The sequence below is a fragment of the Heteronotia binoei genome, chromosome 6 (genome assembly GCF_032191835.1).
Source record: "Heteronotia binoei isolate CCM8104 ecotype False Entrance Well chromosome 6, APGP_CSIRO_Hbin_v1, whole genome shotgun sequence".
Lineage (NCBI taxonomy): Eukaryota > Metazoa > Chordata > Lepidosauria > Squamata > Gekkonidae > Heteronotia > Heteronotia binoei.
In genome coordinates, this window is record NC_083228.1 from 74374242 (window position 1) to 74387323 (window position 13082).

At 41.6% G+C, this 13082-nt stretch overlaps 1 protein-coding gene across 8 annotated transcripts in view; it reads left to right on the forward strand.

Moving 5' to 3' along the window:
* Positions 1-13082, forward strand: part of NT5C2 (5'-nucleotidase, cytosolic II) — a 122270-nt gene that overhangs the window by 5910 nt on the left and 103278 nt on the right. For 4 of the 8 annotated variants that reach the window (XM_060241744.1, XM_060241743.1, XM_060241746.1 and 1 more), the window contains exon 1: positions 8898-8952. Coding sequence is in view for 1 of the 8 variants with exons in the window: in XM_060241739.1 (XP_060097722.1) it covers positions 8852-8952 (101 nt within the window). In the remaining 7 variants the exon portion in view is untranslated. Of the gene's footprint in view, positions 1-8813; positions 8953-13082 lie in introns of those variants that run through there. The other 4 variants (XM_060241739.1, XM_060241747.1, XM_060241741.1 and 1 more) reach the window with 2 other exon arrangements.

Below are 13082 nucleotides of genomic sequence, written 5' to 3' on the forward strand. Positions count from 1 at the left end.
ATAAAATACACAATAAACAATAAAACAATAAAATAAATTGCAATGGTGCTACTTCAGGCAGATCATATAATATTTTCCTTTCTCAGCACGTATATATCCTAGGCAGTTAGTACCAAAGTGCGATGGATGCAGATGTGGTGGCAGGGCCCTTATGGCTTCTGGGAGGATGTTCCAAAGTATTGGGGCTGCAACCGAGAAGGCTCTTGCTCTGGTGGAATTAAGCCTAGCCTCTTTTAGCCTAGGGACAGCCAAAAGATTTTGAGAGTTTGATCACAGTGCTCTCTGGGGAGCATGTGGGGCAAGGCAGTCCCATAGATAGGTAGGTCCTAGGCCATATAGGGCTTTGAAGGTTAATACCAGGACCTTGAAAAGGATTCGGTATGCAACAGGCAGCCAGTGCAGCGCTCTCAGCACAGGCTGAATGTGCTGCTGCCGGGGAAGCCCCATTAGTTGCCTGGCTGCAGCATTCTGCACCAACTGCAGTTTCTGAATCTGAGTCAAGGGCAGACCCATATAGAGAGCATTACAGTAATCAATTCTCGAGGTGACCGAGGCGTGGATCAGCATTGCTAAATTGCTGTGCTCAAGGTAGGGGACCAAGTGCCGTATTCGCCGAAAGTGGAAAAAAGCGACTCATATAAAATCCTATTTTCTGTGTTAACTATGTAAAATGCATCATTTATAATTTGGCATATAAAAGTTGTATTATTTGGCAGATTTATGGATTTTAGAAGTATGATTGACTTTATCAAAGATTTCAGGTTTTCACGGCTGGTAACATCATTAGGGTTTGTAGAATCTTTTGGGCTCAAGTGCAGCCAAGAAGGTCAGAGCGCCTACTTCGGCTGCAACGCCACTGAGGATGTTCTCCGCAGCTGAGAATGAAACGTCTGGAAGGAAAACTTTCTCCAGTAAAACACGGCACTTGGGCCCGAAAGATTCTACAAACCCTAATGATGATTGACTTTGTTTTCTATAAGCTAAGTTGCAAATATACCCAGTACTAAAGCATGAAATCTATAAACTGCTGTCCTTCTGCTATCTTAACATGTTGCTCTAATTTTAAAAGAAACCCCCCCATTTCATAGCATTTTTTTAGTGCCTCCCTCAGATTTCCTAAATTTTTCAAATGGAAAAATTGGGGGGGGGGGATCATCAAACTTTTGCCTGCTGTACATTTTAAATGAATAAAATCATTTTACTCATTTCAAAAGAAAAAAAATTATAGGAATTCTTTTTCAACATCTGCCCCCCCAAATTTTTCTAATTTTCCAAGTGGAAAACCTGGAAAAAGTCATCAGAAAACAATGAGAGAACCTGATCTCCCCCCCACCTCCAGTGTTCTCTCTAAGCTGAATTGGTGTGAGTTAACTCAGGGTTTTTTTAGTTCCAGTTCACACATTTTTGTCTTAGCTCAGGAAAAATGGCCCCAGAGCAAACTAATTTATGCAGCAGCTCACAACTTTAATGCCAGTAGCTCTTGAAGTAGAATTTTTGCTCACAAAACTCCATAGCTTAGAGGGAGTATTTTTCTTTTTGTTAACCAGGTGTTCATATCTCTATTCAGGCTAGATAAATAGGAAGTTATTTACAGAAAAGAGCAAGAGTCCAGTAGCACCTTAAAAACTAACAAAATTTGTTGTAGGATATGAACTTTTGTGAGTTACAGCTCACTTCTTCAGATCCAGTTAGAATGTGAGTCCATCTGTCCTATATATTGGGAAGTGGAGTGATTTCAGATGCTGAATGACAATAGCAGGCGAGTGAATGACAATAGCAGGCATGATTGAATTGGATGTGATATGCAGAGTGGTAGTGGGCATGAAGAAATCAGCATTCATAATGAGACAGGAAACCTGGGTCTCGATTCAGTTCAGGTGGATGCATTGTCTTGAGCTTTATTATCAGTTGCAATTCATCAGTCTCTCTAATCTCCCTTTGAAATTTTTTTGTAAGAGAATTGCTATCCTTAAGAAGTTGTTTAACATTTTTCACTATTATTCTCTGGGGGACGATGTTGCCCCATCTGTCCTATCATAATTTCTCACATTAATTTGTAAGTAAAGATATATTTAGTTTTTTGTCTTGAGGCCAAATGGTTTTTGTAGGTATTGACCCTGTGTTTGGGAAACAATATCTCAAGTTCCTCTTTGTTTCTGCTATTTAGGCATAAGGTTCAAAAAACTAGATAACACTAAATAAATAAAGTTGGGTAGCCATGTTAGTCTGAAGCAGTAGAATAAAGTTTGTCCAGTGGCACTTTTAAGACTAACAAAGTTTTATTCAAGGTATACACTTCCATGTGCAAGCACTTCCGTGTGCAAGCACACTTCCTCAGATAAACTAAATAGGTGAGTCATAAATGTAAAAATAATGAAACCTTGAAGTGGTATGGGTTGGTTCTGAAATTATCATGAAATGGGGATACCATCAATATAGTGTTACCGAATGAAATAGGCTTCCTTGAGAGGTGGTGGGCTCTCCTTCCTTGGAGGTTTTTAAACAGAGGCTAGATGGCAATCTGACAGCAATGAAGATCCTGTAAATTTAGGGGAAGGTGTTTTTGAGTTTCCTGCATTGTGCAGGGGGTTGGACTAGATTACCCTGGAGGTGTCTCTTCCAACTCTATGATTCTATGAATGTGGTGCCTGTGAGTACCATGGGTCCCACCAGTCCTAGCTGATTTTTTTTTCCAGAAAGTAGATGGGGCTTTTGTAAGACAGGGCTTGTTATTGGCTGCTGTGACAGACTGCAAGGCTTTTAGCTCTTGGGCCTCAACTGGTACCAAAACCAGATAAGACCATGAGGTTTTCTGTAGATTACAGGCATTTAAATTAAGTGACCACACCTGATGTCTACCCAATACCTAGAGTAAATGAATTGGTTGAAACAACTGGAACTGCAAATTTTATTTCAATATTAGATTTGACAAAAGACTATTTGAGCTACTGCGATTCTGTAGGGCCTGCAAAATGGAGCTATTCCACTGGGGTTTTGGCTGAGGCAGCAGGCATCCTATTCCAGCTATTATTCCATCAGTTGGCCTCCCTTGTAGCGACATTGTGTCTTACTACAGTGCTATCCTGCTATTACTACCATAATTTAATCTGGGCCTATAATTGCTTATTCTGTATGATGTGCCCTTGAATTGTAGGTTTTTATTGTTATTACTATATGTTGTGATCCGCCCTGAGCCCATTTACGGGAATGGGTGGCATATAAGCCTACTAAATAAATAAATAAATTGGCAAGTGGCCATGGACCCCAGAGACCAACCAAAAACTGCTTTCATTACTAAGGAGAGACTCTTTGAGTTCACCGTCCTAGCTTTTGGTTTGAGGAACGCTCCAGCAATGTTCCAAAGATTGATGACAAATTTTGGCGGGAATAACAGAATTTGCTCTTGCTTCCATTGATGATATTGCAATTTTCAGCCAGACATGGAAGGAATATTTGCAGCATCTTGTAATTGTGTTTCAAAGGATTAAAGACTGTGGTCTCACTATCAAAGCATCCAAGTCTCAGCTAGCCATGACTCAGATAGAATATTTAGGGAATGTGCTAGGAGGTGGTAAGATCAAAGTGGACTGGAGCAAGGTACAAGTTATACAAGAACAGTACAGACCCACCACCAAGCAACATATTTGAGCATTTATTGGTGTAGGGGGGTACTACAGAAGGTTCACCCCAGAGTTCAGTGCAATCACAGCTCCTCTGTGTGAAAGAAACACCCTGACCCAATAATTTGGAATTCAGAATGCCAAAAGGCATTTGACCCCCTTAAGGCTATTTTAACAACAGAACTAGTGCTAAGGGCACCTGACTTTTCAAAACCCTTTACCTTATTTATTGATGCATCTAATATTGGTATCAGGGCAATGTTAAGTCAGTGTGGAGAGGATGGTCAGCAACACCCCATTCTGTACCTGAAAACATGAAAAAAGAGAGGTTGTTATGGACTTGCTGCTTGATAATGGCTAGCTTGGCTGGCTAACTCATTGATACTAAGATTTAATTACTTCCTTGAGTGAATATCGTAGGATTCTTTGCTGACGTGATTTGCAGGAGAATGAAACTTTTCCTATCTAAGTATACTTGAAACACAGTATGTTTTCAAAGCAAGGAACTTAAGAGCATTCTAAGACTGCATGCTCTTTTCTTCTACTTCTTGGTTTCTTGGACCTTTGATTCTGCATTTTCAAATATAAGTCCAGTGCCACTTTAAAGACCAAGAACATGAATTCCAGAATAAGCATTTGTAAGTTAGAACTTCAGATTCCATGAAGATGAATTAATTTTCCACATTTCTGTAAAGAAAATACTGTTTTATTTTACTCTTCTGTTTGATTTTGCTTCAATGGACTACCACTATGAAATTATTTGTATTATGCCAGGGAGAATTGGAACATTTTAAAAGCTAGCTTCACCTTTCTGGTGGGCATGCAAACATAAGAGAAGCCATGTTGAATCAGGCCAATGGCCCATCCAGTCCAACACTCTGTGTCACACAGTGGCCAAAAAAACCAGGCGCCCTCAGGAGGTCCATCAGTGGGGTCAGGACACTAGAAGCCCTCCCACTGTGCCCCCCCAGCACCAAGAATACAGAGCATCACTGCCCCAGACAGATTTACAACAATACATTGTGGCTAATAGCCAGTGATGGACCTCTGCTCCATATGTTTATCCAATCCCCTCTTGAAACTATCTGTGCTTGCCGCCACCACGACTTCCTGTGACAGTGGATTCCATGTGTTAATCACCCTTTGGGTGAAGAAGTACTTCCTTTTATTAGTTCTAACTTGACTGTTCAGCAATTTCATTGAATGTCCATGAGTTTTCATATTGTGAGAAAGGGAGAAAAATACTTCTTTCTCTACCTTCTCTATCCCATACATAATCTTGTAAATCTCTATCATGTCACCCCTCAGTCAACATTTCTCCAAGCTAAAGAGCCCCAAGCGTTTTAACCTTTCTTCATAGGGAAAGTGTTCCAACCCTTTAATCATTCTAGTTGCCCTTTTCTGCACTTTCCCCAATGCTATAATATCTTTTTTGAGGAGCAGTGACCAGAATTGTATACAGTAGTCCAAATGAGGCCACACCATCAATTTATGCAGGGTCATTATGAAAGCTGCCCCATGGTGCAGAGTGGTAAAGCTGTTGTACTGCAGTCAAAAGCTCTGCTCACGACCTGAGTTCAATCCTGGCAGAAGCTGGGTTTAGGTAGCCAGCTCAAGGTTGACTCAGCCTCCCATCCTTCTGAGGTTGGTAAAATGAGTACTCAGCCTCATTTGCCATGTTGACGCCCACTCGCCCAGCCTCAACAGATCCCTCTGGAGTGCCTCACAATCCTCTCTGGTTCTCACCCTGAACAATTTAGTGTCATCTGCAAACTTAGCCACTTCACTGCTTACTCCCAACTCCAAATCATTAATGAACAAGTTAAAAAGCATCAGACCCAGTTCTGAGTCCTGCGGCATCCCACTGCTTATCACCCTCTACTGAGAAAATGGCCCATTTATACTCTTTGTTTCCTATTAATTAGCCAGTTTTTGATCTACAAGAGGACATGTCTTTTTTACCCCATGACTCTCGAGTTTACTTAGGAGCCTTTGATGAGGAACTGTATCAGAAGTTTTCTGGAAGTCAAGGTAAACAACATCTATTGGGTCCCCTTTGTCCGCATGTTTGTTCATCCTTTTAGAGAACTCTAACAGGTTAGTGAGACAAGATCTTCCCTTACAGAACCCATGCTGAGTCTTCCTCAATAACTTTTGTTCATACCAAATCAGTCTTATGGATTTTACACTCCAGTTCATCTGGTAAAATAAGCTGAAACCACCAAAAAATTGTGCTGGAATAAATATTGTTTTGTCTTTAAGGTGCTATTGGTAGGGATGTGCACTTTGAAAGAAATCATTTTTTAATCTGGGTATAAGGGAGCTGACAAAAATCAGTGTTCTGGCATATCCAAGTTCCAGATATCAGTTTAGTGTTCAGATCTGGGTTTTTGTGTTTTTTTAAAAAATTCTGATATTCTCTCCATTATTTCCTATGGAAATCTTTCCAGGGTGCTGGAGGAACTATTTTTAAAGTGAATGGCACCAAAATTACAGAGGAGTTTCTGGTGCCTGTCCTCTAAGTAATCCCTAAGTTTCAAACAAATTGGAATAGGAGATATAATTTTTTGGGCTCCTGAACAATGTATTCCTAGCTATGGTGCATTTTTCCTTTGTGGTAAAATGCCAGACTTTCTCCAGGGCAAACAGCAAAGAGCAAGCAAAGCAACCTCTGGCCAAAAGCAGAACCAACAAGCCCAAAGAACCAATGCAGGATGAGGGAACCCCAGCAGAAGTACGGGACAATGTGGCAAGCCTAACACAGCAAATGTAAGAGAATGGAATCCAAACCAATGTCAAGTCAGAGAATCTGTTCCAAACCAATTTAACAAGGAAGGTAGCTGCAAGCCCAACAAATGTAAAAACCTAAGAATCCAGGCTAATGTAGAACCTCAGAATCCAAGCCACTGAAATCAAGCCAATGTTGAACCAGAGAATCCAGTGCAAACTACAAACCCAATGTGAAGTAATTTAAGCAAAGAACATAATGTTGCAAGACAAACAGAACCAATTTTAAAGGACAGAATCCAGCCCAAGCCAACCTGGTAAGGCTTCACAAAAAGATAGACACTCAGTAAAATTAAAGAAAAATAGTCCTGGAAGCTTTAAAATGTTGGCTCCTGACATTCCTGCTTAGATTTTTCAGAACCTATTTCTTGGTACTCTGAAAAATCCTGGATACCATATAGACCCTCAAATATGACCTGAAAATACTGAAAAAATATTTTTGGATATATATTTGAACCAGAAATATCCAAATGCACATCCCTAACTATTGGACTCGTTTTATTCTTTTTGCTTTTGATTTGTTACGGTGAGTTGAGGGACAGAACACTTTCTTTCTCTTGGGGGTATGAGGAGGTTATTTAATCTTTGTGAAATATTGAGCCCAAGAACCTATCAAAGTGTAGAAAGCCCATATATAGGAAATGGTATTAATTTAGTGCTGAGGCATATGCAGTTCTTGCAATGTACAGGCTTCTTAATGGTTATTAAAACTTTGTGTTTTGTGTTCTGGAAGCTGATTGTGAAGGAACTAGAAAACACAGTATCACTAATCATTTGTTTTGTCATCTAATATTGTAAAGTAGTCTGTTCCGAAATCATATCAGCTGAAAGAAGAATGTGTGCAGGAGCTACAAAACATCCCATCTGAACATTGAATAATGAAAGAGAATGACCTGAGCGGACAACCCACTCATCCTAGGCACTTGTGTTTATTTTTTCTGCCAGATCCCCAAGGAAATTTACCCAGTTTGTCAACTCAGTTTAATCACAGAAGCTTTTAAACAAAATAGAAAAACAACTTATCTGTATGTGCCTCCTTACATATCAAGTTAGCTTGGGCCAGAGCCTTACAACTCGCTATAGTATAGTTTAACGTCTTTTTTTTTTACTTCAGAAATGTTTGGCTATGACAGTGTTGGAAGGACTGCAATTAAAATAAATCTCATAGAGTTGGTTCTAAAATGTGTACCACATGTATACATTTCTGTATATTTGAGGATATTTACAGATGCTTAGGTTTTAAAAATAGGTTTTTGTAACTTAAGAAAGGATACCATAAAATTCAGTAGTTCATAGCTGCTTATTTTGATTGACTGGCTAGTTGCCTGTACTGTTACATACTTAATCCTACTGACTTACAAAAGTATGTCAGGGTTCAGCCCAGCTTATTTTTAGCTTGTGTCCTTAGCAACAAGTTGAAAAGAAGCATTTGTATATTTAAAGCAAATGAAATTCTGGGAAAAAATGACAATGTAGCCTTGATCACCACAAGGTGTCTACATTTTTCTTTCTGGCCCAAGTAGTTTGGAGCCAGTTTCCCAAACACATACTTAAGGATTTGAGAATATAACTCATGAAAATGGAAATAGAGTTTTTGCAAAATGTTGTATCCACTTTAATCACTGAACTGAGAGTTCTAGTACTAGATTATGAAAGCTGTGGTAGGACACAAGTTATCAATTCTGTTTGGTATTTTGTCTTTAAATGGTGTAGTTGCCATATGCAAGATACTAGCTCAAATTTGGCAGATCATGGCATGAGGATTTCCTTATGCATGTGGGGTGTAGCTGATTCCCCACTTCTGCAGCAGGCCTCCAGCTCTCCACCCTGTGTTTTTCGTGGGAGTTCTCTCTCTCCCAGGAGCAGCATGGATGGGGGGCATTTTGGATAGTAAAGTCACATGTCTCTCTCCATATTTATAATGTAACACCATCAAATGTCGTGGAGTGGTCACACTGATTTCTTCCAGGATGGGGTGGAATGGGAAGAGTGTGTGACGCAGACTTCCACGGAAACGCACAGCCTGAATGTTCCCACATAGAATAATTTTGTTTTATGCTCAGTGTTAACTTCCACTGCAAAATTTAGAGTAAGGAAATGAGGGTAAGGGAGGCATGGAGCATAAGTTTTCATGTTCCCACAGCTCCAGACTGTGAAATTATTAGAACCTTACGCTGAAATATTTATGAAATATTTCACTGATAAATATGCATATATAAAGTACATCTAGTTTTCTCATCAATATTTATTTTGACTAATAGTACTTAATTGTTTTTGTAAGGTTCTTGTGGTGTTTTACTGATTACTGCAGGCATTTTAAAACAACAACAACCAGGAAGTAGTTATACAAAACTTTTGTGAAACATGCCTTGAAAGTTAACTAGGTCTCTCCATTTACCTTTCCAGAGTAAAGTGACAATTGGCAACATTTTTTTTTTAAAAAAATGACAACTTCATGGAGTGATCGATTACAAAATGCAGCAGATCTTCCTGCAAATATGGATGGGTATGCTCTGAAGAAATATCGCCGGGAAGCATATCACCGGTAAGCTCTTTGTGCACTAAAGCCACTCCTGCAAAACTTCAGTAAAGAAACTAAAGCCCCCTCCAGATAAGGACCACATAAAGCTATCTTCTCATAGCTGAAAGCCAATAGCTGCTGCTTTTCCTTCCACAGCTCTTTACATTCCTTAATGTTTTCCCCTCACATTGCAGCCTTTGCTTTTACCATGTAACTCCATGATCAGAATTATGTTCCATTTGTCCAGTCTGTTGTACTACAACTGCATATGTGAGAAAGTGTTGCTGCCACCACTATTGTTTTGTTTCTTAGGGCTAAACTAGAGATGATGGCATTTTACATGGGACTGCCAATGCCATTTTAATGCCTAACATGGATGATTTAAAAAATACCACAAGAACTCAGTCTTGATCAGGCCCATGGCATGGTAGGACAAGGTGTTGTCTCTTTATACCCCATGCCTTTTCAAGTGCCAAAATGGCCCCCATCTTTGGCTCTTGAAAGGATGATGATATTGGATTTATATCCCGCCCTTCACTCAGAGTCTCAGAGTGGCTCACAATCTCCTTTATCTTCCTCCCCCACAACAGACACCCTGTGAGGTGGGTGGGACTGAGAGGACTCTCACAGCAACTGTCCTTTCAAGGACAACCTCTGCCAGAGCTATGGCTGACCCAAGGCCATGCCAGCAGGTGCAAGTGGAGGAGAGGAGAATCAGACCCAGTTCTCCCAGATAAGAGTCCACACCTTAACCACTACACCAACCTGGCTCTTCAAAAGGAGTTGGGAGGTACAAAAGTGCCTCATCCACCATGCTGCAAGCCCAGTCAGGCTTGTGTTACTTTTATATCACTCATGTTTAGACTTTAAAATAAGAATGGCCCTGTGTCAGACATGAGGACACTGCCTCGTCTAGTTTGGTCCTTAATGCCAGGATTGAAGAAGGTAGGTATGGCGCCATGAAGAAGGTAGGTATTGCCCTTCTGCTCTCTTATTTCTCAAGCTGATTCTAAGCTATGGTTTTGCTACTCATGGTGTATTTCACTTTTTTATGTACACATTTATTGTTAAGTGTTTCTTTTGGAACTTTTTGCTGACTCACAATGGCAGAATTATCAGTTCAGAAATTATTTTGCTGTGGTAAAATTAGAAAATGTAGTCAGAAATCAATATATCTAATAATATGGCCAAATTTATTAATACTTTAATGCAGAGATTGTTTATTTATTTATTTATTTATTTCATTTATATCCCGCCCTCCCCCACCACGGCAGGCTCAGGGCGGCTAACAACATTCTACAATCATACAATAACAAGTAAAACCTTAAAATTACAATATAGAGCAATAAAACATTAAAATATTAACTTAAAACCAATCCAGTAATACAGTTGTGATGCGGTATAGATCTTTAGACCGCATTGGCGGACCCTTGGTTACCGTTTTTCCTAGCAGTCCGAGTATGCTAATTTAAAAAGGGTGGTCTTGCAGGCCCTGCGGAACTGTTCAAGGTTCCGCAGGGCCCGCACCTCCTCTGGGAGTCGGTTCCACAGGGTAGGGGCCGCGATCGAAAAGGCCCGTGCTCTGGTACTCTGATATTTAATTTCCTTCGGCCCAGGGGCAGTCATTAGGTTTTTCCCGGTTGACCTCAGTGCTCTCTGGGGTTCGTATGGGGAAAGACGGTCCCTCAGGTAGACAGGTCCTCGGCCATATAAGGCTTTAAAGGTAACGACCAACACTTTGTACTGGACCCGGTATATAATCGGCAGCCAGTGCAGTTCACGTAGCCCCGGCTGTATATGTTCCCGTTTTGGGAGTCCCAACAACAGCCTGGCCGCCGCGTTCTGCACTAGCTGCAATCTCCGGGTCCGGCACAGAGGTAGCCCCAAGTAGAGGGCATTACAGTAGTCTAGTCTTGAGGTGACCGTTGCGTGGATCACTGTTGCGAGGTCCCGGCGCTCAAGGAAAGGGGCCAGCTGCCTTGCCCGCTTCAGATGGAAGAATGCTGACTTGGCAGTGGCTGCTATCTGGGCCTCCATCGATAGTGAAGGCTCCAGTAAAACACCCAGACTCTTTACCTGGCGCGCTGCTTTCAATGGCGCACCATCAAAGGTCGGGAGAGCTATTTCCCTTCCCAGAGCGCCGCGACCCACGCATAGGACCTCTGTCTTGGAGTCATAAATAGACAAGACAGCTTTTCTGTAAATCTGACAAAAGCTTCAGCTTTGCAGCTTTGCAGAAAAACCTAAAATAAAAATAAAAATGGGGCAGGGGGGTTAACCTCGCCAAAATAATACAAGCAGTGACTCTAAGAAATTAATGCCTTTGCTAGGCAACCACAATGGTAACATCAGCCTTCAAGTTCAAGCTTTGGTTTCTGTTGATAAAAGGTAGGGTGATGGCATTTTCCAGGAATATTTTGGCTTTTGAGGGAGGAGTCATCACGGTCAGACCGATTACCCACCACTGTGAGACTTACTATCACCCTGCTTGGATGAATTGCCCAGGCCTTATGACTGTTCAAGATAGTTGATCAAAAGCTTTAATCAGATGAAAGGGGGAAAAAAAGGAGAGAATTACTCAGATCCAGGTGCTTGATGTTGTTCAACAGCAGCCATGCTACAGAATCTAGTGTGGTGTAGTGGTCAACATGTCAAACAAGGATATGGAAAACCCAGGTTTCAGTGTCCACATTGCCAGGGAAGTTCTGAGTTACTTTTGCCCAGTTACATTGTAGGTAGGCTGGTAGGTGGAGAAGTGAGGAGGATGCAGGATAATGGGAGAGGCTATGGATGCTGCCAGCAAAGGGGAAGCGGAAATAGTAGGGAAGGGGTAAATGAGATGCCTCCTGCAAGCCCTTGTGGTTTCCCTGCTTGTCAACATATACGTTTCTGAACCACACCATACAAAATATGCTTGATTCAGCTGCAGAATGGAGTTAGGGACAAACTGGGTGATTTCTCTGCAAACCTGAAGGAAGTTCCAGGGTTGCAGAAAAATTTGGAATCTAACCCCCCCCCCCCCTCTATCACACCTACAATGGGTTTATTAATCCCCCATATAACATAAACAGAACTTGTAGCTTTAAGAAACTGAACTCTCAGTTGTTGGGATTTACTAGGCAACCATATGAATACTGCCAAACCTTGGTTTCTGTAAAGAAGACGACGACTGCAGATTTATACCCCACCCTTCTCTCTGAATCAGAGACTCAGAGCAGTTTACAATCTCTTATATCTTCTCCCCTCACAACAGACACCCTGTAAGGTGGGTCGGGCTGAGAGGGCTCTCACAGCAGCTGCCCTTTCAATGACTGGTCTGCAATAGCTATGGCTAACCCAAGGCCATTCCAGCAGGTGCAAGTGGAGGAGTGGGGAATCAGACCTGGTTCTCCCAGATAAGAATCCGCACACTTAACCACTACACCAAACTGGCTCTCATGAGCAACCTGTGGGGGTGAGGAGTGGACTAGGAGATTGAAACAGCCCTGAAAAAGGTCTGCTGCCCCCAGGTACAGGCCTAGCAGTGATTACTAGAAACTTCCTACCCACACCGCCAGTCACAGTCAGTATGCAACTGGGCCCAGACACTATACAGCCCTGCCCAGTGCCAGCTGCCACACAGCCCAAGCAGATTGTTCCTGGGAAGAGGCTGTTAGGGGTAGTGACTGAGGAAAAGCTGAAGATGAGGACGCAGGTAAAGGTAGGGTGACTAGTGGCTGGGAAGGAGAAAGGAAAAGGGACAGCTATGGGGGCTGCCAGGGAAGGGAAAGAGGAAATTCCAGGGGGAAGGGTTAAAGGGGAAATGATATGGTTCCTGAAAGTACTTGTGGGCCCCCCACTTATTTATTTTTATTTCTGCAATGACTTCAGTGCTTAAGATTTTTTAGAGCTTTTTCTTAGGTGCAAGTGGAAAAATTAGAGCTGAACTGAAGGTTTCATACTAGCAAGGGAATTAATAGAATATTTTGTGAACTATCTGGACTAGAATGAAGCAGCCTTACAAATAAAGTTCAGGGTGTTTGTTTCCCACACCCAATACACTTGCCTGAATTCCTTTGTGTTCAACAAATCTCTTGGCTTAGCCATCCCATTATGTTAATACTTTTCTTGGGTTACATTTCTCTTCTTCCCTACCTTCTCCTCCACTACCTCCT